The sequence below is a fragment of the Procambarus clarkii genome, chromosome 59, assembly GCF_040958095.1.
Source record: "Procambarus clarkii isolate CNS0578487 chromosome 59, FALCON_Pclarkii_2.0, whole genome shotgun sequence".
Taxonomy (NCBI): Eukaryota; Metazoa; Arthropoda; class Malacostraca; order Decapoda; family Cambaridae; genus Procambarus; species Procambarus clarkii.
Genome location: NC_091208.1, coordinates 22,808,492 through 22,830,488, shown reverse-complemented (window position 1 = coordinate 22,830,488; position 21,997 = coordinate 22,808,492). Strand labels below are relative to the sequence as shown.

Here is a 21,997-nt window from a genome sequence, read left to right as displayed (position 1 = left end):
ACGCTTTGAGGTGTGAGATCTCAGGCAGACAACTGGCGCCTTTCCAAATCCCTGTCTGTGACTCATATTCTATATATATTTTAAATAAACTAACCCAAACACTTTTACAGTGTTACAATAGGTCCTCAACAGGGGGGGCAAGGGGGGGGGAGGGGTGCACAATAAACTACCACTCACACCACTGAAGAGGACGAACATAGGGCTATAACATGATAATGGTCCAAGGATCACAGACACAGCTGAACCTCACATCCCTGGAAAACAGAAGAGTAAGGGGAGACATGATAACAACCTACAAAGTTCTCAGGGGCATTGACAGGGTGGACAAAGACAAACTCTTTAGCACGGGTGGAACACGAACAAGGGGACAGGTGGAAACTGAGTACCCACATGAGCCACACAGGACATTAGAAAGAACTTTTTCAGTGTCAGAGTAGTTAACAAGTGGAATGCATTAGGCAGTGATGTGGTGGAGGCTGACTCCATACACAGTTTCAAATGTAGATATGATAGAGCCCAATAGGCTCAGGAACCTGTACACCAGTTGATTGACGGTTGAGAGGAGGGACCAAAGAGCCAGAGCTCAACCCCCGCAAGCACAACTAGGTGAGAATAGGAGCAGCAAGGAAGCCATGAGGTCAAGGCTAACAACAGAGCAACGAGGCGATATATATAGCAGCTCTCTCTATTACTTCATTACTCTATTACTTGTGGAGGCCTGGTCAAGGACCGGGCCGCGGGGACACTAAATCCCGAAATCATCTCATCTCAAGATACTCTGCATTGCCAGCATTTCTTTGACCCTGTTTCACACAGTTGGTTGGTGCATCCAGTTGAGAAAGAACATTGTGAGCTGCTGGAGGGAATACCTACCTGCCAGGAAACAGAGACTGGAGGGAGGAGAGTAACAGGTCACACAAGGTCACTACTCAACCAGTTCTCTCAAATTGTACATCGCATTTTGACGTATATATATATATCCCTTAAGGCCAAGAACTGATGTATTAACAATCATAGCGGCTCGCAAAATTGACGTGATGTCCCGTTTTCTGTGCCCGGATCTTCTCTCAGCACACACAGAGATCACACTAACGTGATGCATCAAATGAACAAATCCACAAGGGCCGTGACGAGGATTCGAACCTGCGTCCGGGATGTTCCCGGACGCAGGTTCGAATCCTCGTCACGGCCCTTGTGGATTTGTTCATCTTCTGTCAGGTTAGGTAATGTAGTAGTACATCAGTTTAGTGACGTTGTGAACGGTGGAGAGGCCGAGCAGGACTACTGGCGCCCATAGTCTTGTTTTGTTTATACTGTGTATCCATAATGTGGGGGGGGGGGGCATGAGGGCACCCCTCCCCCCCTTCAGGAGGGGGGGGGGGCAGGGGTCTCCGTGGCGGTCACCGCACCATACAAGGGACTCGCCACATGCACTATTATCCTGCCAAATTGTGAAGCCTTATGTAGCTCGGCCTTCATCCTGCCTTGCCCCCCTTTGGCCAGGGGGCGTGACTGTGCCCCCGTTGGTGAGGGGGTGATTGTGCCCCCCCCCCCACTTGGTTAGGAAAGTTGCCCCCTTTTGTGTGGTGGGTGTACCCACTTAGTGGGGGGAGGGGGGGACTGTACCCACTTAGTGGGGGGGTTGGTGACTGCCCACTTGGTATTAACCTAATTGTGCTTGCGGGGATTGAGCTTCGGCTCTTTAGTCCCGCCTCTTGACCATCAATCAACTGGTGTATAAATTCCTGAGCCTATTGGGCTCTATCATACCTACACTTGAAACTGCAGACCACGTCCACCACCACGCCCACCACCGTGGTCCTGGGCGTGGTGGCTCAGTGGTGGTGGTTCTTTGGGGCTCGAACCAGGAGAGAGTGTTTTCCATTTTCAGAGGGAAGCAGGTCTACCAAGAAAGCCTAGGATTACTAGTTTCACTTAAGGTAATTACTGTATCTGTGTTCATATCTTCACTATATATAAGAGAGTGTACATGAAGGTATTAAGAGTGTTGTGTCGGTCGGCAGGTGGTGTGGACTGGGGCGTGTGCCGGGGTCTTCTATGTCGACTACTTCCGCTACAAGATGCTGCCCCAATACTACTACACCAGACGCATGCTTGGGGTTAGTACTGTTGTCTTCTGTTACTGTGTACCCCATACCCATCCTGTGGGCTGTATTGTACCCCATACACGTCCTGTGGGCTGTATTGTACCCCATACACGTCCTGTGAGCTGTATTGTACCCCATACTCATCCTGTGACCTGTATTGTACCCCATACACGTCCTATGAGCTGTATTGTACCCCATACTCATCCTGTGAGCTGTATTGTACCCCATGCCCATCTAGTTTCTGGTCTACTATTGTTGTCAGTATCCTCATAGGTCATAAAGTCATGATCAACTCTGAAGGTAGGTTCCTTAGCTAACTCATCAGTTCTATAACGTATTCGATGACCTACATGAGATGGAATCCCTGCCCTGTAATGTCTGTCCTTGGCACTAGCTGGAGACAACCAGACTAGGGGTTAAAGAGCACTGAAGTCAGAACACCTGTCTAATTATGATGGTCAAAGGCAAACTGGGGAACCTGATATTAAAGTCGGGATGGTCCCAAGCAGATTCCTGCTTGCGTAACTGCTTCGTGAATCTGGCCCAAGGTGGATAGGCCGCTACACTTTTCATCCCACTCACATATCATCCCCCATCCTATTTCCTGATGCAGACGAAGAGTCACAATAACGTGGCTGAAGATGTGACCAGAACACACTCCAGAAGGTGACGGGACGACGACGTTTCGGTCCGTCCTGGACCATTCTCAAGTCGATTTCATAATGGACGGACCAAAACGTCGCTGTAAATATATAGCTCTTGAAATAGAACATTCTCTGTTACTAGCTGGCATTATAATTATAAGGGGTGAAGGATAGATGAAATTGTTTATGTAATAATCTCCGTTAGGGTCTGATAAAGACCTTTTGTGCCCTCTAGAATCCCTTTGGCGCTATATCGCTCACAGGATGAGTATGGGGTGCACAATAAACTAGCCTCCTCCGGCGGTAACAGTCAAAACAGTGTGGTAACAGTGTGTAACTTGGTTATATCCTATTTTCTGATTTCTTATCCTCTTACCAAACCCTTAGGCCATCAAATTTGAATTCAAATTCAAATTCTAATTTTTGAAGGCATATAGTGTGGTCTGTGCCTCCAGCTTGGCCTGTGTGTGTCGAGGGGCTCAGCGGCTGTGCTCAACCTGTCCTGCTGCTTCTTGGTGCTGCCCATGTGTCGAGCTCTGGCCACCACCCTGGCCGCCGCCCTCGCCCGCCCACACCGCCGCCCACCCGCCCTACCCGCCACCCTACCCGCCCCCGCCGCCAAGACGACCCACCTCGTGGTCGCCGCCACCGTTGTCATTAGTGCAGGTGAAGACAGAGGACAGAAGGAGGAAGGGATCGGAGGAGGATGATGGAGAGGGGGGATTGGGTGGGAAGATTGGAGGGGACGGAAATTATTGAAGAGGGAGGGGGTGAAAGGAGGAGGGAAAGAGTGAAGGGGAAGATGTTAAACATGGCTATAGTGACACTGGAGAAGGCTGCATATTGGGTATAAGGTCCCCCAAGTCTGTAAGAATGTGTGAAAGGGTGTGTGTGATTACTATTTTACTATTTAAAGGGTGTTTATTGTGTGTGTGGGAGAGAGCATGTGGGTGTATGTGGGAGAGGATGTGTGTGTGTGGGAGAGGATGTGTGTGTGTGTGTGGGGGGGAGAGAGGGTGTGACGTAGGGAGCGCTGGCCTGATCCGTTCTGGTGAGGAAGAGGATGTTTCAGGCTGCTCATATAATTATGATGCCTATCACGCCACATTAGCTTGTGAATGACGTGACCCAGTTATAGGGGGCAGCAGGTCACCCCAGAGGGCGCTTTGGGGTCACCTCCTCATGCATATTGGGGGGGGGGGAGGGTGTTAGGGAGAGGGGGGAGACCAGTGTGAGAGAGAGGGGACCATTGTGAGAGTGGGGGAGGGGAAATTAGGGAAAAACACGTAATGGAGCCTAGTAAGAGTGGGGGGAAACTGTTGTAAGCGGAGTGCCTCAGGGCTCTGTCCTGGGCTCTCTTCTTTACCATAGATAAACGAAGCGATAGATGAGCGAAACGTTGCTCATCTCATCTCAACAAGATAGATGAGCAACACTAGCACATTTGTCAGCCATACAATAATAGAGAGGGAAACTAAGAAGACTCAAAAATGGTTAGAAGAGAATTTAGGTATACATTTATAATAGATGCAAAATGAGGGTTAATGCTGCAAGTTTCTATGGTCCCAAATGATTAACGTTAAATGATATCAGCTGGAGAATGTTGAAATAGGGAGCGTCAGCTAAGAAATCAGTACAGTATATATAAATGATGAAAATAAGAAATAGGATACTGCAAAAAAATAGGTGGGGAATTACTTATTTGAAGCAAAGGTTAGACATGCGAATGAGTTTAGATGGAAATAAATAAGAACTGCCTCTTATAGGCCAGTAGACCTGTTCTTATGTAATGTGAGTTGGAACACAAGAGCAAGTACAGTACTGTGAGATGAAACAGTAGACATGTATTTAGCCAAAATCTGGAAAGAATTAAGCTTTGAAAGGATTACATGAAAAAGTTGCATTTCAAAAGGCACACAAAAGGCTTGGTTTGTGGTGCATTTGATATTTTGTTTAAACCAGCAACACATCCAATGTTTGAATTTAGACATGTTGTGTACCTAATTACACATGTGGTGTACCTTTGTGTTACAGTAGTGCACACAGGAGCCCATCTGTCAAATGCTGTCAACTTCTCCCGTTACTACAGCAGCCACTACCCTGACCTCAACCTAGCAACCTACAGGGGTGAGGTGAGTGTGTGTGTCAATGGCCATGTTCACTTGTCTACCTGTTGGAGGGAGGTCACCAGGTGGGAGGTCACAGGGTGGGAAGGTCACCAGGTGAGAGGTCACCGGGTGGGAAGGTCACCGGGTAGGGAGGTCACCGGGTAGTATGCCACTGGGTGTAAGTGTTTTCATTTTATGCCACAGAAGTATTCATTCATTTATACAACTCTAAAGAACATATATACAGGTACAGTATAAACATTTACCTGTCTCCTCAATGGACAGAGTTGGGGATCTGTTGGACAGTATAGTGTAATGAGTTATTGAGCACAAGCACATAACATGCTCATGGGGCAGCAGACCTGCAGATTCCTTGCTCTGCAGGGAATTTTCTATCATTGTCTGCTGGTCTAAACATATCTCTTATCTCCATAAAGTCTTCCATTTTTATATTTATTTTGTTGGAGTTTATTACTTTATAAGACTTAACTCTGGAAATGAACAGTTAATTACTGTGCAATGTTGTATTTCTAAAATAATGTTCCTTTTATTTATACTGTACTGTACTTTTAAATTTTCAGCTGTTGATCACTGTGAAAGACATATCTACTTCTTGTCCCAGGTAGAATGAGCTATTTAGCCTTTTAATACTACACTACTATTACATAGTATTATTTTCATTCAAAATTATGCACCAGCTCCATCAGTCAATGCTAATGTACATTGTGCTTTCCCAGAGCCCTCTGCGAGTCTTCGTGGCAACAGGTAGGCTCTCAGCGTCAACTGTATCCCTCTTCTGAAATTTCAAAAAGTTTTCAAACAGCTTTGTCCCTGCTGAATGGTCCCTATAAAGGTTGTCATTTTATGTACTGTATTGCAATTAGCATAAAGTAGGAAAACTGATCACATATATTTATTCAATTGTGATATATAGTACAGAACACTATTATCATTTGGTGATGAAAAATGATTTAGTACAGTTCAAACAATGTGTGTTGATTGCATGAAACAGTTCCAGGCATAACAGGAGCAGCGATGATGATAATACTGGCTGTTCTTGTGATCACTTCCACCCGCTGGGCACGAAGAAGAAACTATGATGTCTTCTTCTACACGCACCACCTCGGTCTCCTCTTCCTCCTCCTGCTTATAATCCATCCAATCAGGTCTGCAATGTTCATTTAATACCATCATGAGCCCCAGATTTCTTCCATTGCAGCTCTGAATCATCTTAAATTATAGGGCTTTTTCAAGGGTGAAGTGGTTTGAAAGAAGGAATAATCAAGAATATTACAAAAAAAGCATTCATCTACTCTACATATTTAGTGTTGAGTTCTGTGTAATATTTTTGGTCTAATTTAACATTCTGCATGTAAACAAATTTGTAAATTTTAGTACCAGTACTGTACCTTGATGCACAGGAATTTCACGTCTAATCTGTCAAATAAAAACAATAGAAGAGAGCCTAATTGTTTTGTCTTGATAACTGTATATTTCATCTTTACTAATGTATGATTTACAATATAAATAATGTGTAGTGAACTCTTAACTTAAACACAAAATTTATGCACTGCTTAATGTGAGGCAGTTTATTTATATACTGTACTGTAAGTTGAGGTTCTTTTACTCCTCCTATTCAGGCTTTGTTCTAGGATACATGAGATGAAAAATAGCTCCTTTAATGTATTTATTAGTGTGATTCTCAGGAATGCTGAAGAAATGTAATCCTGGGGGTAAATCATCACTTCTCATACACTAAATAAATCAGAATTAGACACTTCACTTCCTGCTCTTGGGCAATTCAGTGTTGGTGTGCATACAAAATAAGGTGAAAATCAAATATTTAATCAAGCTATTATTGTTTGAAGAGATATCTGAAATGTTAATCACTTTTGTTTATTTTCATAAACCATATAATTACTGGAGATCTTTACCAACAGTGGTGTTCTGAAGGAGCAGAAGAACCTTCATGGCCACATCCCAGGGTGTCACATGTATAGAGACGTTCACACTAAAGCGGAAGGTACGTAGTAGCTAAATTTTTATTTTTTACTAAATAATCCTATAGCTAGCCTCACTCAACTTTGTAGGGTGACTGGTGATTGTTGAGGAATGGTCATAGGGGAATTGGGGATGCCTCCTAAGTTCCCCTTTGACACCAACGTTCCAGACTCCATCTTTATTTTCATAGAGTATATTATGTTCAACATGGTGAAGTGTTAGTACCCCCTGAAAATCTATACACTGCCTATATGGGGTACCTGACAATGCCTGGGTAGTGAAGGTGGTTATAGTGATGAAGGTTAGGTGCAGTGAAGATGGTTACAGTGAAGACTGAAGTGAAGAATGAAAAATGTGAGTGAAATTTGTTACGAGATATCAATTACTTATTGTCGACCAGGCCTCCAGCAACCAGGAGGCCTGGTTGACGACCGGGCTGCAGGGACACTAAGCCCCGGAAGAACCTCAAGGTATTTCTTAGTTTTTTTTTTAAACTGGTTGAGAGAAGTACACCTTTTATTTACATCTGTATCAGTTCACATTTTGGGACCTTTCATTTCCATTACATTGCACTTCATGTGTAGTGTAGATGTGGCCCCTATCACCTGAGCAATGCCAGATACAAAAGCTAATTATTATACTGTATACTGTAATATAATGCTATATAAGGTAGATGATATCATTACAGAAGTGTAATATGATCTTTTAACTTCCTTCTTATTTTATGTTCATGAATGTTTTTCATATTATTGACCTAAAGGATGTTTTCAAAGATTTATTTTGTTTCCAGGGTTTCCCGAGCCTAGTCGTGCGGCTAATTACACAAACCTGGACTACAACCTTAAGAGTCAAGAGAAAAGTAGAATTAGCTACCACGTCTTGGAGCACAACAATCAAAACCAAACTTCCCACACAGAGACCATGTATCCTGAACCCGATTCAGAATATGGCTATCCTGAGCCAGATCCACATATTGGAAGCCCTGGGCCTGATTCAGACTATCGTTACAGTGAACCTGGTCCAGAATATGGCTATCCTGAGCCAGATCCACATATCGGAAGTCCTGGGCCTGATTCAGACTATCGTTACAGTGAACCTGGTCCAGAATATGGCTATCCTGAGCCAGATCCACATATCGGAAGTCCTGGGCCTGATTCAGACTATCGTTACAGTGAACCTGGTCCAGAATATGGCTATCCTGAGCCAGATCCACATATCGGAAGTCCTGGGCCTGATTCAGACTATCACTACAGTGAACCTGATTCAGAATATGGCTATCCTGAGCCAGATCCACATATTGGAAGTCCTGGGCCTGATTCAGACTATCACTACAGTGAACCTGATTCAGAATATGGCTATCCTGAGCCAGATCCACATATTGGAAGTCCTGGGCCTGATTCAGACTATCGTTACAGTGAACCTGGTCCAGAATATGGCTATCCTGAGCCAGATCCACATATCGGAAGTCCTGGGCCTGATTCAGACTATCGTTACAGTGAACCTGGTCCAGAATATGGCTATCCTGAGCCAGATCCACATATCGGAAGTCCTGGGCCTGATTCAGACTATCACTACAGTGAACCTGATTCAGAATATGGCTATCCTGAGCCAGATCCACATATTGGAAGTCCTGGGCCTGATTCAGACTATCACTACAGTGAACCTGATTCAGAATATGGCTATCCTGAGCCAGATCCACATATTGGAAGTCCTGGGCCTGATTCAGACTATCACTACAGTGAACCTGATTCAGAATATGGGTATCCTGAGCCAGATCCACATATTGGAAGCCCTGCATCTGAATCAGAAAATGACTATATAGGCTCTGATTTAGATTATAGCTTCCATGATTCTGACTCTGGATATAGCAATTCAGAAGTAGGCCCTCATAATAAGGGCTCAGCTTCTGAATCTGACAGTGGCTATGTTAAAGCTAACTCAAATTATGACTACAGTGAACATAGTGCTGCTCATAATAACTTCAAGTCTGCCTCCAATATGAAGCATCCTAGCACTAAACTTCACACTCAACGTTTTGTTGACAAAGGTATGTTGACTTGATTAATAACTTGTACATCGTGTCATGAACACTACATGTGGCCCTTGATCGGCAAGAGTTTGGAGAATGCCAATTCACACAAATGCATATTTGTGTGTAACAACATTAATTCACATGGTGCAAGGATTGGTTTGCCCGAATACAAATTAAAGCATGAGATTTGCACAACAAAATTGTTTAGGTGTTTCTTGCACAGATATTGTGCACTAATCTCATGAGTTCATAATTATTGAAAATTTGTATTTATATACTTCTTGGATTACATTTTGCTTCATATCTTTGTATTTTTCAAATATTTAGCCATATGCAGTTGGCAGGCAGTGCCAAAATCAGTCAAGGGGGGTCAGCATATGACCATGACACGCTGTACCCTCTTGAATTCTGGCAACCCCTACCAACCTATGTCCATCCTGTATTCCTGACCCTTCCCACTGCAAAGTTGGGTGAGGCTAACCCCAAACATCTGGTTTCCAACTTTGGACAGACATTCCTTCTTACAGATATAGATGAGGTTTCTATTTACAATTGTCAAGTGCTTGTATGACTAAGTCATGTAGATACAATTGGATGAAACAGCCTCTTTTTAAATATATATTTTATACTGTATTTATAATAATGTACCTGTATTGTATATTCATAAAATGTTGTAATAATCATAATTAAGCAAGTTATGGTATGGAGCATTGTGCTTGCTTATTATATTGATGCTTCTACCTTGTTAAACTAGTGCCAGTATCCTATTTTTATTTATTTATTAATACTAATACTGTACAATTCAAACTAAGGTCTGCTCTTAACACTTACGTTACAGTATGTACTTATAATTTACAATAGCTTGTCGATTTCTTAAATTTATAATACCATTTATCACTATGGCATACTCGCACTGTGTAATTATGATTTATATACAGTAGTTGATATGACTGCATTTATGACATTTAACATCTGGTAATTGTAGAGACTTCTGAGGAGTCAGGAAGGAGAACAGCAAATTGGGGAGAAATAAGGAGATCTCAAAAGTTTAGCAAGAAGCATAGGATGTGTCTCAAAGCACCAGTGTTTGGCTCCATTAATTCGCAGGTATGCAGCATAAGGCATAGATCATTACCAAGATTGATTTGTTCATGCTCTTTTGCCAAAGGTCACTATAGTATAAACTCTCCTTTTGTACTCCATGACCAGTTCTTTACTGTTTCACATCTTGTATCTTTTTGGAGCATGGTCACTCATTTTTCATTGAATCTTATCATACATGGCACTATCATTTGATCAGTAGTTATCAATTACCTCGAGAAAATTCAGCGTAAGATCCTTGAATTCATGTCGGAAAATCGTAATTCAGCGACTGATCCTTGCTATTTGGAACCTCCCATAAATGGAAACGTTAAAAGACCTCGACCCACACTCCCTGGAAATGAATAAAAGGAGCAGGGTGAAATGAAACATGCTCACGGTCTTCAAGTGGATGAGGGGGTATCAACAGGGGAAATATGAGCAAGGCACTGAAACTCTCAGACCAGGTCAGAACCTGTAACAATGGCTGTCAGCTGGAGAAGCTGAGATTCAGGAAGGACATGGGAGGAGTATGGGTTTGGCAACATGATGGTAGACAAGTGGAAAAGGTTGCTGGCCAAGATCTTTGACGAAAATGTATAAACTTGTTTTAAAAAAAGGCTCAACAAATACATGGGGAAGAGAGGTTGGATATGAATGTGCACTGCCTACAATGGGGCAACAGGCTTGCTATGGTAATGCCTACTTGACCATTCTCCTACTTCACCATTAGCAGGGCATACTCCTACTTCACCATTAGCAGGACATACTCCTACTTCACCATTAGCAGGACATACTCCTACTTCACCATTCAAATCGTCCACCACTTACCACAATTAGAAGACAAATCGTCCATTCTAATTGGGGTTTCTTTCTAGAATTAACTAAACCTGTGTTAGTAACCATTTTTCAAATATTTTATCGAAACTCTCAGAAATTCTTGGATCTGTCACAGTTTAATTTGGTTATAAACCATTGATCACATTCATCATGTAATGGACAAAAATATAAACTATCTTACCTCATCAGCTTTGCTTATTCTAGTTTTACAGTGGATCTATCCATTTCTCATTTGACCAGACTTGGATATGGGTTACAGTAGCTCTGGCAGTATGGGCAGCTGACTGGGCAGTGCGGCTGTGGAGGCGGCGCGAGAGCGTGCACATCATTAGTGTGGTGCGATATCCTTGTGATGTTGTGCAGCTTACTCTTAGACAGTCTGGCTTTTCCTGCACTCCTGGCCAGGTAACCTCTCAGCTCACCAGTTATTCTCTGTACTCTTACTAATTTATTGTATTGTAGTTGTGAGATTATTTCCCATTCCCTTGGTTGTCATTCAATCCATCCTCTCGACTAGTACATTGCATTTTGACATATAAACCCCCCCAAGGCTAAAAACTGATGTACTAAAAATCATAGCAGCTGCCAAATTAATGTGATGTTCCATTTTCTATTTGTGGGTCCTCTGTTAGGTTAGGTTCAGGCAATTTAGTACATCAATTTAGTGATGCTGTGAGTGCTCGAGAGGACGGGTTGTGTCATTATATAGCAGTTTGAGAGAGCACTACTTGGTTGTGTATTTTACGCCAACTTGGCCCGAGAAATGCTTGCGAGTGTTTGAGCGAACTTTCTGTAGTCATTCTCGATAGGATTAAGCTTTTCTACAGTGTGTCCCTAGTATTAGAATGACCCAATGGGAATATTTGAAAAGATCCCCGATACAGCAGTGAAGGATGTCACCGTCGTGATGGACAGTGACATCATATATGGTGAGACCTTTCTGTAATCTTCCCCTTAGGAAGCACCCGAGTGCCTTGCTAAGAAAATAGCATTTCACTTTAGCTTAAAATTTGATACAGTATGTCGACCATTTCCCTACAAGTTCTCTCTTCTGCATACCTTCCCTACAAGCCTTCTCTTTTTGCTTGACAACTGGAGCCAAAAAATGAGCTCATGATATTTTGTAAGTAATGACACTAAGTTCATAGTTGCTGTAGTTTATAAAAGGGTAATGACAAATCAATTGTAAGGAAGGGGTCTTTTTGGCAAGGCATATGGGAAACAGTGTTGATAGCTGACAGTGAACAGTTGAAATTGTGGTGGTTTGAAGGGGAAAATAACTGGCAATGAACCAATCCCAGGTATATTCTGTGACTGGAAAACATGTTGTAAAATCAGTGTTAAATGTAGAAAACCAGTTCAGAGCTCAATGAGACAAAATAAGAAATAAGATAGGGAATATGATTTGAAAAGAAAATAATTTTGGAACACTGACGGATGAGGAAAAAGCTTGCCAGTGGCTCGTTAACTATTAGTTTGCGGTCATGCTAGGTTAAGCTCTCCGACATCAGTGTGGCACTCAAAAATCTTACCCTCTTTAGATGAGTATAAACTTTTACATAGTGGTAATTGTTCCTTAGTCTGGTGTAGGATTTATGATGATTTTATAGCCCAATGATGGCTGGCAAATGTGCATGTTTTCCATCCTTTTATCTGTTATTGAACATGTCTTGGGTCACTCCCTGTAGCATGTGTCCTGTGCATTGTTATTCTTTGTCATTTGAAATTGCCTTATGTTGATACTTAAAGTATGTTAATCATGAAAGTATATTAAACTATGAATTATAGTGACTGTGTGAATTCTTGATGGATTACAGAATCCAGAGTAAAGTAACTTGTTAAGTGTTAGTTTGTTGACTTAGTCTTTTTACAGTATCCCTAGTCCTTGTTGAAGTGGACCACTCTCTTGAGATGTTTTTGTAATGTAATTTTAAGTACAGTATTAGTGAATAGTCATTGTAAAGTAAATTTTTATCATTTGAGATCTGTGTAGCATGTCATAATATACAGTGCCTTAACAGAGAGAATTTGTGTGTCCAGCTCAGGTTTGAGGTGTCTGTTACTTACGTAAATTACCTGATTGAGAAAGCCATATTTCGCAATTATTCACACTTTTGTAAAGACCAGGTATTTGTTTTTATCTAGTGCCATTTATGCTGGTAGAAAAATACTGCATTGCCCTCGCACAATTACCACAGATCACCTGTACATTTTCTGATGCATCCTTTTATTTTCCACTAGTATGTGTTGGTGCAGTGCCCGGCAGTGTCAAGGTTTGAGTGGCACCCATACACCGTAACCTCGGTGAGTATTCTATTCATTTTGTGTTCTCTGGTGTCCTGAAAAACTCCTCATTTTTCACTAATATTTGAATAAAATGTTTATAGTATTGTTTTAGAAGTTTGTTATGAATGGCATAATAGTACATGGTCTCCACGTGAGAACCCATCTCTATTTTTTGCACACTTTGTGTACACACACACACGCAGCTTTTATGGATCCCTGGTAGACATACTTTATGGTTTGAACAGGACTGTTTTGTTTGTTTCTTGGTCTCTTTGCCGCATCTCGAGGACGCAGTTGAGCATCAGCTTTATACTTTAAACACTTGTGTATTAATACACAGAAGATTCTTAATGGGCTTGGATCTCCCTACAGACAGATGTTTGTATAATTTTAAAACGTGTATCAAAAAAATGTTATAGCAAAATTTCCAACCACATGCCCTAATGCCATGGGTTGTTCCCAGTAGTCTCTATCTCACCTTCTATCCTACGAAGCATCGTCTTGACTGCACCTGCTGCTCTACAAAGCATTTTTCCCATTCTTTGTCATCAGAACACACACTCCTGGAATCTGTAATTTCAGCTTACCTTGGATAACTGAAGGGCTTTAATTCTGTACTTTTACTAACTTAACCCTAAAATTATGTACAGGTTCTTGACAAACTCAGTTTTGACTGAAAGATAGAATTACAGTTGCTGAGGCTTTGGTGGTTGAAGGTCCTAAGCATTCAGATCTTGCCAAATAACCACAGTATCTATATTGAACTGTCTCAGTTTTCATTGGTCTCCTTGTTGAGCAATTGTTTGCCCCACCTGAAGTGTGTGTGGACATAATCTTTTAAGCATTGAATTTTCACTTTTGGAAGCATAATTAATCAAATTATCTTTGCTTATGATAGGGAAACTGCACAGAATTGTTCTGTTGGTGCTATAGGTTCCTGCTACTTTTGATGTTGCCATTAATGCTCTGAACAGTCTCATCTTCAGTCACCACACCTGAGCCTAGATCATTACCACCGTCTAGTTGATTGCTGCTGCTCATTTACATCTTATTCATTAACAATTATTTAGGTTTGTATTTAAGGACAAAAAATTTTATGCCATGTTCGGAGGCTGTTAATCCTGAAATGTGGGGACAATGTCTGCACAACCTTTCATTAAAAACTCCGAGACTCCAATCTATTAAAATGATACTCAGGTTATATCTAACAGTAAGAGGAACTGCAACATTGGCTTGGGTATCATTCTTTCTTATAGAAAGCAAGTGTGGATACCCACAACTTTATTGAATTATTGCGGTAACCGACAATTCTCGGTCCCAACCCTGTTGGACGTGATGTGATCAACTGTAGTGTTGTAGCTTGTGTGACCTGTGTCTACACTAACCTTGGCCCATTAACCCTAGTGCCTTGCATCCCTTAGGTAATTTGGCTACACACTGCAACTGCAGCAGTTTCCTGACCTTGCTGAGCATGATGGGTCTGCTTACTAATGACTCCTAATCTTGGGTGAGTGTCTTGTCAAGCTGATAGATAACAACAAGAATTAAAATTAGAACTATTCTTGGATAATACACAGTTTTCCATTATGTTGAAAAAAATTAAAATTAGAATTTGTAGATTCTAATAAAATCAATAATAGTTTGAGGCCCACGTAGTCTGAAAATATATTTGTGCCACACAAATGTAACTGATGGGCAATAACGAGAGGCATTATAACACCAGTTTCATGTGAACATAACAGCTTGTGACACTGTAACATGGGCGGGGTTCACACCACGATAACAGACAAGCGAGAACAAAGAACATGGTCAGATGAAGGTAGCAGAATGGTTATGGATGCAAAACTGCATGTTGATTAAATTGCATGGTTTGTGAGAAGTTAATATTTTAATAGAATATGCAGGCGATGAGTCACAATAACGTGGCTAAAGTATGTTGACCAGACCACACACAGCTCTTACTATTATTACTATCTCCTCTACTACACCTTTCTTTGCTCCTCAGCTCTCTCTTGCCTATTTATTGTCTGTCTCTACTTCCTCATCACAATTGACTTGAGAATGGTCCAGGATGGACCGAAACGTCGTCGTCCCTTTACCTTCTAGTGTGTGGTCTGGTCAACATACTTTAATAGAATATATACATGAAAATGAGAAAGTGGAACTCACTGATGGTGAATAACAAAAATAATATTTATGGCAAGAATACTATTTATGGCATAAATATAATATTTATGACGTTAATGGAACCCAATTTTCTACTAAAGAGAAAATAAACATTAATAAGCATTAATGCATACTGCTAAAGATTACATTGGATTGGAAAATGGAACAAATGGCCAGCAATACCTGTTGTCAGAAAAGCTTTGCATCCATACAAGTCTAAAAGATTTATACTACCACACACACAAAATGCATGCATTTGGTATAATTTCTCATACAGTATTGTATGTCTTAATGTGACATTGAACTTGTAATATCTGTACAGTACTGATATTACAAGTTGTTTTGGTGAACCTTAATCTTCCAGATTTACTTTCTTCTTTACAGTATTTCAGAATATGGTAAGCTAATTTCAGAGTACAGTATATCTAAGCTGTCACATTCAACTGTTCTCTAAGGTAATAGTCACTATGCCAGAAGATAAGGATCATGTGCAGCCTAGTAGAATGACTTACTGACTAAGGCACTGCAACAGTGCCTATCCAACAAATGGCTACTAAGGTTCAACCTGAGTAAATGTAAGGTAATGAAACTAGGCAGTGGAAACAGGAGGCTAGGTAGGTGCTGCAGGAAATTTTTCAAGCAATCTCTCCTTAGTCATTAATGAGGTGTGAAATCTCAAATTCCTCAAATGCCAGTGGAACTCCCCGTTACAATTCTTTTACCATGTCGTGGCCTAGTCAACTAAGGCAGCGTCTGGGATAATCCCGGGCATAAGTTCGAATCCTCATCATGGCCCTTGTGGATTTGTTCACATGGGCTTCAAGTTTTTATGAGTGTACCACCTGCAGTCATTGTGGTCTAAATTGAATGTTCTTAAGTAACTCCCTAGCAGCAGTATGGTTCTGCAGGGACTCCGGTAGAAAGTTCCTGTTGACACTGGCATCACAATATCATCCTGCCTGGCTGTACATGAATCTGTCCTATGGATGCAACAGTCTTGCCTACAGACACTGTATCCTACCAGGCAGGAGGCCTGGTCGAGGACTGGGCTGCGGGAACGTTGAGCCCCAAAATCATCGCAAGGTCACAAGGTAAGGTACCCTATGGAGCAGCTGAATGATTCACTTGAAAAGCTGTTTTTCATATAACTCCAAGCTTGATGTATGCTACAAGGAAGACACACACGTTAACACAGTAGAGGATTGTACTGTATTACCAGTGCTTTAGAGAAGCTTTGATCATCACACATTACTTGAAAGTATTACAGTACAGTACTGTATATGCATTTACAAAAAATATTTTTTTGCTTAGTGTTTTGATTTGAATAAATTAAACATTTGTGATTTTTTGTTACAAATTTTCTATGGCAGAGAAATTCATGTACAGTAATGCCTTAATGTACAGTCATAATATTTTATTTTTTTGAAGTTTTAATAATTTTGTATTTGCTTTTCCAGCCACTGACCCAGCACTGCCCAAACACCTTCACCATCTTCATGCGTGTGAGGGGAGACTGGAGCAGTCGTGTTGCAGCTCTCCTGCATCCTGTTAGAGTTTCCAGTCCAAAGTCGCTGAATAATCACTGGGCAGAAAATGAGAAACATCAGTGCTGCAGTACATCTCCACAGTCTAGTCCAGCAACACTATCTAGTCCGTTGATTCAGTCTAGTCAGTTCTCGCTCAGTCACATAAACTCGCTTTCTCCCTCATTTCCTCATTCAAATCCACATACAAATGCCATGTTTTCTCATTTAACTCAGTATACTCATGCTTATTCATGTATGCCCACTGTGGATGAATTGAAAGACTGTTCATTTTCACCTGGTGAACAGAAAATTACAGAAATCTCTTATTTAAAAAATCAATCAATATATCCTTCAAATTCAAAATTAAATGTAAAATATGATGCCCACTCAGGGTCTAACAAAGTGAATTTAAATTTGCTTAATTCACATGTACCACTATTGAGTGCTAACAGGCATTATAAAACTTCAGAGTCAAGGAGATTGCATCCATACTCAAAGCATTGGATGTCACAAAATTCTAAATCTCACAGACACTCAAAGTTGTCTAATCACTGCACAAGTTCAGGGAGGACTGAAGACTCCTGTGAAAAATGCATGTCAAATGCAGAGCCCAACAAGCAATCGGCTGATCTACAACCCAACACTCGCACGAGTACATTTATTAACGCACAACCTAACTCAACCTTGAACTCAATGAAGAGGTCTCGGTCAAGAAAAAAGTGGTCTCATAAAAGTGAAAATGGGGGTTTAACTAAAGATAAAAGCTGCTTCAGCATCTTCATTACAGAAGAACCATGCGTGAGGCAAGTGACGCAAGTGCTGGACAGCATCATGTTTACTAGTTATAGAATTACTTGATTACAGTACAGTATGTGACTAATTCTAGTAAACCAGGATATGTATACCAACCTTAGTTGAAGTATAAAAGGTTGCTTACATCTAGATATGTTTCTTGGATGCATAGTTAATGGTATTAAATGTAGGAAACCTGATCATACTCGTGCATACAAAATCATATACTGTTCTGTATATTAAAATAATTAAAATTGTTTTAATCCATTTGATATTTCTGCTGTCTTTAGTATAATACTGTATCACATTTACAATGCAGTCTTATTCTGTCGGGGAGTGAATGATACTGTGAAGGATTTCTTAAAATAGCTTCGTATGGAAGAGTTGTGGGGAATGTTTTAGGTCTGCATGTTAGTAATGACTAATAGTGATAATGTTGTATAAAGTAGAAGTTTGACGACTTAATGCTGGTTACATAATGATTACCTTCCTTTCCATAAACTTTTCAGACTGCAACACGTTATGAGCTTACCATTGTTACATGTGTCTATGCAGGTTGCATGTGGATGGGCCCTTCAGTTCCCCAAGTGAAAGCATGCTACATTACCCTGTGGTAATTAGTGCCGCAGGTGGCGTGGGCATCACGCCTCTGGCCGCTACCCTCTCGCACATCTTGTAAGTACAATACTGAAATTGCTTTGTTGCATTATATTTTCTTTTAACAGAAAGAAGCATTCAGTAAATCATAAATAATGAATGCAAAAGAAATGGATAATCCCACTATCCTGGTGAAGTTTTTGAGGAGACCAGAGGAACTACTGAAAGAGTGTTGTGTAAATCACCTACATTCAACTAAGGAGAATTTGTGTTTAAGGTTTATGAAAATATAATGAAGTAATAGGAAGTGAAAATTAGAATGGTAGATATAAGAAGACATAAATTAATAGGTCAATTAATATTGAATGTTACATTGTATTGGGAAGCTAACTAAGCCCAACAGACTTCCTGCCCCTGACACTGAGTAACTGTGAATCTCCCATGAAATCATCTTAAGATAACCTCAAGATGGTAGATACATATATACTGAAGCATAACTGAGGATGTGAGTGAACTGTATACATAAAGTACTCCAGTAATGCACTGTTGCCTAGACTATGAATGACTAAAGCATCAAAGTTAGTTATCTTTCTTCCCTGTGAAATATGTAAATGTCAGTGGATGTATACACTGACATGCATGTATACTATTTGTATTGCTATTCAACACATGTTTTCTCTCTTCTTGAACATAATGCACAAAGGCTTTCTTCAAAAAATGTTATATTTCAGGTGTTGCCAGTCACCATTGCCTGAGCGAGTGCATGTTGTGTGGGTTGTAAGGGATGCTCGTCTCTTTTTGGCCTTGGCACCTTTATTGTCTAGTCTTCTCCTTCACTGCTGGGATGCCCACACTGAAGACCGTCTTGAACTCCGCCTTCATGTTACCACACCAACACCACCGCAATTACTCGAGGTACATTTTGCCTCTTAATTTGCTTGTCATATCTAGTACATTTTTTGTGAAAATCTACATGTATGACAAATTTATCACCTTGTTTAAATGAAGTAATATCCATTGATATCTTGCTTACATTATAAATACATGTCATCACACTGCTGAGTATTGATAACTTGAGCAGTATGGTACAGCTGATCCAATTATAACATTGTTGGTGATACTGTATAATACAAAAAATAAGCAAAGTGTTTGTGCAGTATCATTTGCCATGTTGGTGCTCTGGTTAATTCCTTTGTCTTAGTGACATAACTTATGAATGCTGTTCACATGTTCCACTTTTATATATTGCTCTTGCTTTGCTTATAAGTACAAATGCTAACTTCTTGTATCCTTCTATTTATAGAGTCTAACTTTTGAAAAATTTGGGGGATTAGTCTGCATTGAGAGACTATTCTGTACATTGGTAAAGATGGCGCAACATACATAGTAGGGATGAATCCCCGTTATGCAGGGGTTCAGTTTCTGAGCCCATTATATACTTGTAATCTTTTTCATTACCACTTAAAGGATGGGTATTAGCAGCATAATTAATTAGCTACCCTAATTATGCAGGATTTGTTTGCTAAAGAACATCCCAGCTTGCTGCCGCGAATTACTCAAGGTCGACCAGTCTGGAAGCATTTGTTTAGAGAATGGCAGCAGGTATACATAAGGTATGTTATTAATGTTTTCTTCCAAATTTACATTTAAACTGCATTATATGTACAGTATGTTGTAGAGTGCTAGTACTTTTCTTCATATCTTCCACATTAACGTTAACATCACATAGAATCAGCACCATCACACTCCAGCAAAAATCTTCACAGCTGTTTCGCGTGGCTTTATATGAATCGGTAGAAAACTTTGAGAGTTGAAATCTAAAAAATATAATCAGTCGCCTGCAAAAAAGTGACTACAGTCATTCAGCCAGTTTTGGGTCAGGAGTAAAAAGTGACTTGTGTCCAGGTGCCTAGTTTAAAGAATGCATATCCTACAATGTTTGACCAATTCTTCCGGCTGTACTAACCCTGTACTAAAAACTGTACTAATTTTTGTACAGTCGGGTTCGTTCTCGACGCACAATCGAGAATTCCGGGTTCGAATCCCGGGCGGGACAGAAATGGTTGGGCACATTTCCTTTCACCTAATGTGTCTGTTCACCTAGCAGTAAATTGGTACTGTACTCAGGAGTCAGTCAGCTTGTTGTAGCATTGCATCCTGGGTGGGGTCAGTAATTTGACCTGGGGGGGGGGGTGACCTCGATATAAGCCTAACATTTATGAATACACTCTGGCTTCCTGTCCCCCGACACAATGAGTCATATGTAGCATCATGGATAAAGAAGCACTGCCTCTCTCCACCAGTCAACCACAGCAGCAATGCACATACGTAATATTAGTGTATATTAGTATACAGTTCTGTATATCCATATACAGTACTGTATATTTTTATATATTTATTTTAGAATGATTTAAGAAGATAATATTGATGTAACTTACTTCAGGGATAAGGTTGGAGTGTTTGCGTGTGGTCCAGCAAAGATGCGACACCAAGTGAGACGACACTGTCTTTCCTCAATTTCCAGAGGAGCACCATTCCAATATCACCAGGAATCATTTTCTTGAGAATAATAGAGAACTAAGTAACCTGTTCTCAAATGTAAGTAGAAAATGATCATTAATGGAAAAACTTTGTAATAAATTATTCAATATTGGAAGATGTCTTTTACTCTCCCATAATACAAAAGAAAATCTGAGATAACTGTATGGATACATTAAGGGAACTCTTAGTTGTGACAAGATTTTGCAATATGTTGGGCATGATAAAAACAGTCACAGCGGTTATCAGCTTTTCTCCTGGAAAATAGAAGGAGAAGAATATGCCTGCATGACAACCTTCATTATTACAGCAATTACTGTAAGTAATGAGTAATTAGTGGACTTGATTAGACAAAGTTTTCTGTTATGAAAATACTGAACCCCATTTCAGAGTAAGACTTAACTTGATTTTTGTAATTAATAATGATTTGGGGTTACAAAACTTACTTAAAGGCTTTGCCCATTGATTAAATGATTAGTAACAAGAATAATTATCCAAATAGCAAACTATGTAGCCAAAACTCTATGCAGTATCAGCATGTTTTGGTATCTCCTGTTCTGCAAAATTTAAGATGAATTTTAAGTCTTGAATATAAACCAACCTGTCTACGTGGGAAGTACTATACAGCGGAACTTTGGTACTCGAATGGCTCCCAACTCGAGCAAATCGGCACTTGCACAATGTTTGTGCTCGGTAGTTAACCATTTGCTTGGCACTCAAACATACATGCATAATGGACAAGCCAGTTTACCAGTAGCTGTCATTCATTGCACAACCTAACTAAACTTCTCTGTAATTTTGATATTCTTAGCATAAACAACTTAACATGGCACCTAAAAAATTAAGTGAAACAATTAGTGATGATTGATAATGAAGCGATGATAATAATGAGCCCCCCAAAAAATTGTTTGAACAATGATGGAGATGAAAAAAATCTCATAGCAAAAGATGAAAGTTGTGCCTGTATGTCTGTTCTTGCTACAGAGTTTGGTATGCTTGTATTTTTTTAAGGAAAGCATCCAGTGAGTCTCAAGAGGGAAGCAGAAGGAGAAAGATCCCCAAAAGGAAAATTAAAGTTTTATGATAGGAACCTCCCCGGCCAAACAATAACATATCTCTCCTTCTCTGCCTCGCCACCTTACACATACACCATCAACTAAGTGCAGAGGTAAAGTGAGAATAAATTTGCATTTCATTTATCTGTATTCATATATGTATTTTTTGTGGTCTGAAATGTATTATTCTAATTTATATTATTCTTTATGGGAAAAAATATTTG

At 40.3% G+C, this 21,997-nt stretch overlaps 1 protein-coding gene across 14 annotated transcripts in view; it reads left to right on the top strand.

The window, feature by feature from the left end:
- The window catches only part of LOC123768153 (uncharacterized), a 52,699-nt gene extending 31,863 nt beyond the window's left edge, over nt 1-20,836 (top strand). For 5 of the 14 annotated variants that reach the window (XM_045758516.2, XM_045758520.2, XM_045758517.2 and 2 more), the window contains 15 exons: nt 2,025-2,120; nt 3,190-3,418; nt 4,787-4,884; nt 5,598-5,625; nt 5,873-6,026; nt 6,801-6,883; nt 7,652-8,908; nt 9,879-10,000; nt 11,054-11,218; nt 13,055-13,117; nt 16,723-17,594; nt 18,139-18,258; nt 18,912-19,095; nt 19,693-19,793; nt 20,624-20,836. In XM_045758516.2, coding sequence (XP_045614472.2) covers nt 2,025-2,120; nt 3,190-3,418; nt 4,787-4,884; nt 5,598-5,625; nt 5,873-6,026; nt 6,801-6,883; nt 7,652-8,908; nt 9,879-10,000; nt 11,054-11,218; nt 13,055-13,117; nt 16,723-17,594; nt 18,139-18,258; nt 18,912-19,095; nt 19,693-19,793; nt 20,624-20,744 — 3,693 coding nt within the window. In that variant the 3' untranslated portion in view covers nt 20,745-20,836. Of the gene's footprint in view, nt 1-1,188; nt 1,941-2,023; nt 2,121-3,189; nt 3,419-4,786; nt 4,885-5,597; nt 5,714-5,872; nt 6,027-6,800; nt 6,884-7,651; nt 8,909-9,878; nt 10,001-11,053; nt 11,219-13,054; nt 13,118-16,722; nt 17,595-18,092; nt 18,259-18,911; nt 19,096-19,692; nt 19,794-20,623 lie in introns of those variants that run through there. The other 9 variants (XM_069307025.1, XM_045758524.2, XM_069307026.1 and 6 more) reach the window with 7 other exon arrangements.
- The last annotated feature ends 1,161 nt before the right edge of the window (nt 20,837-21,997 follow it).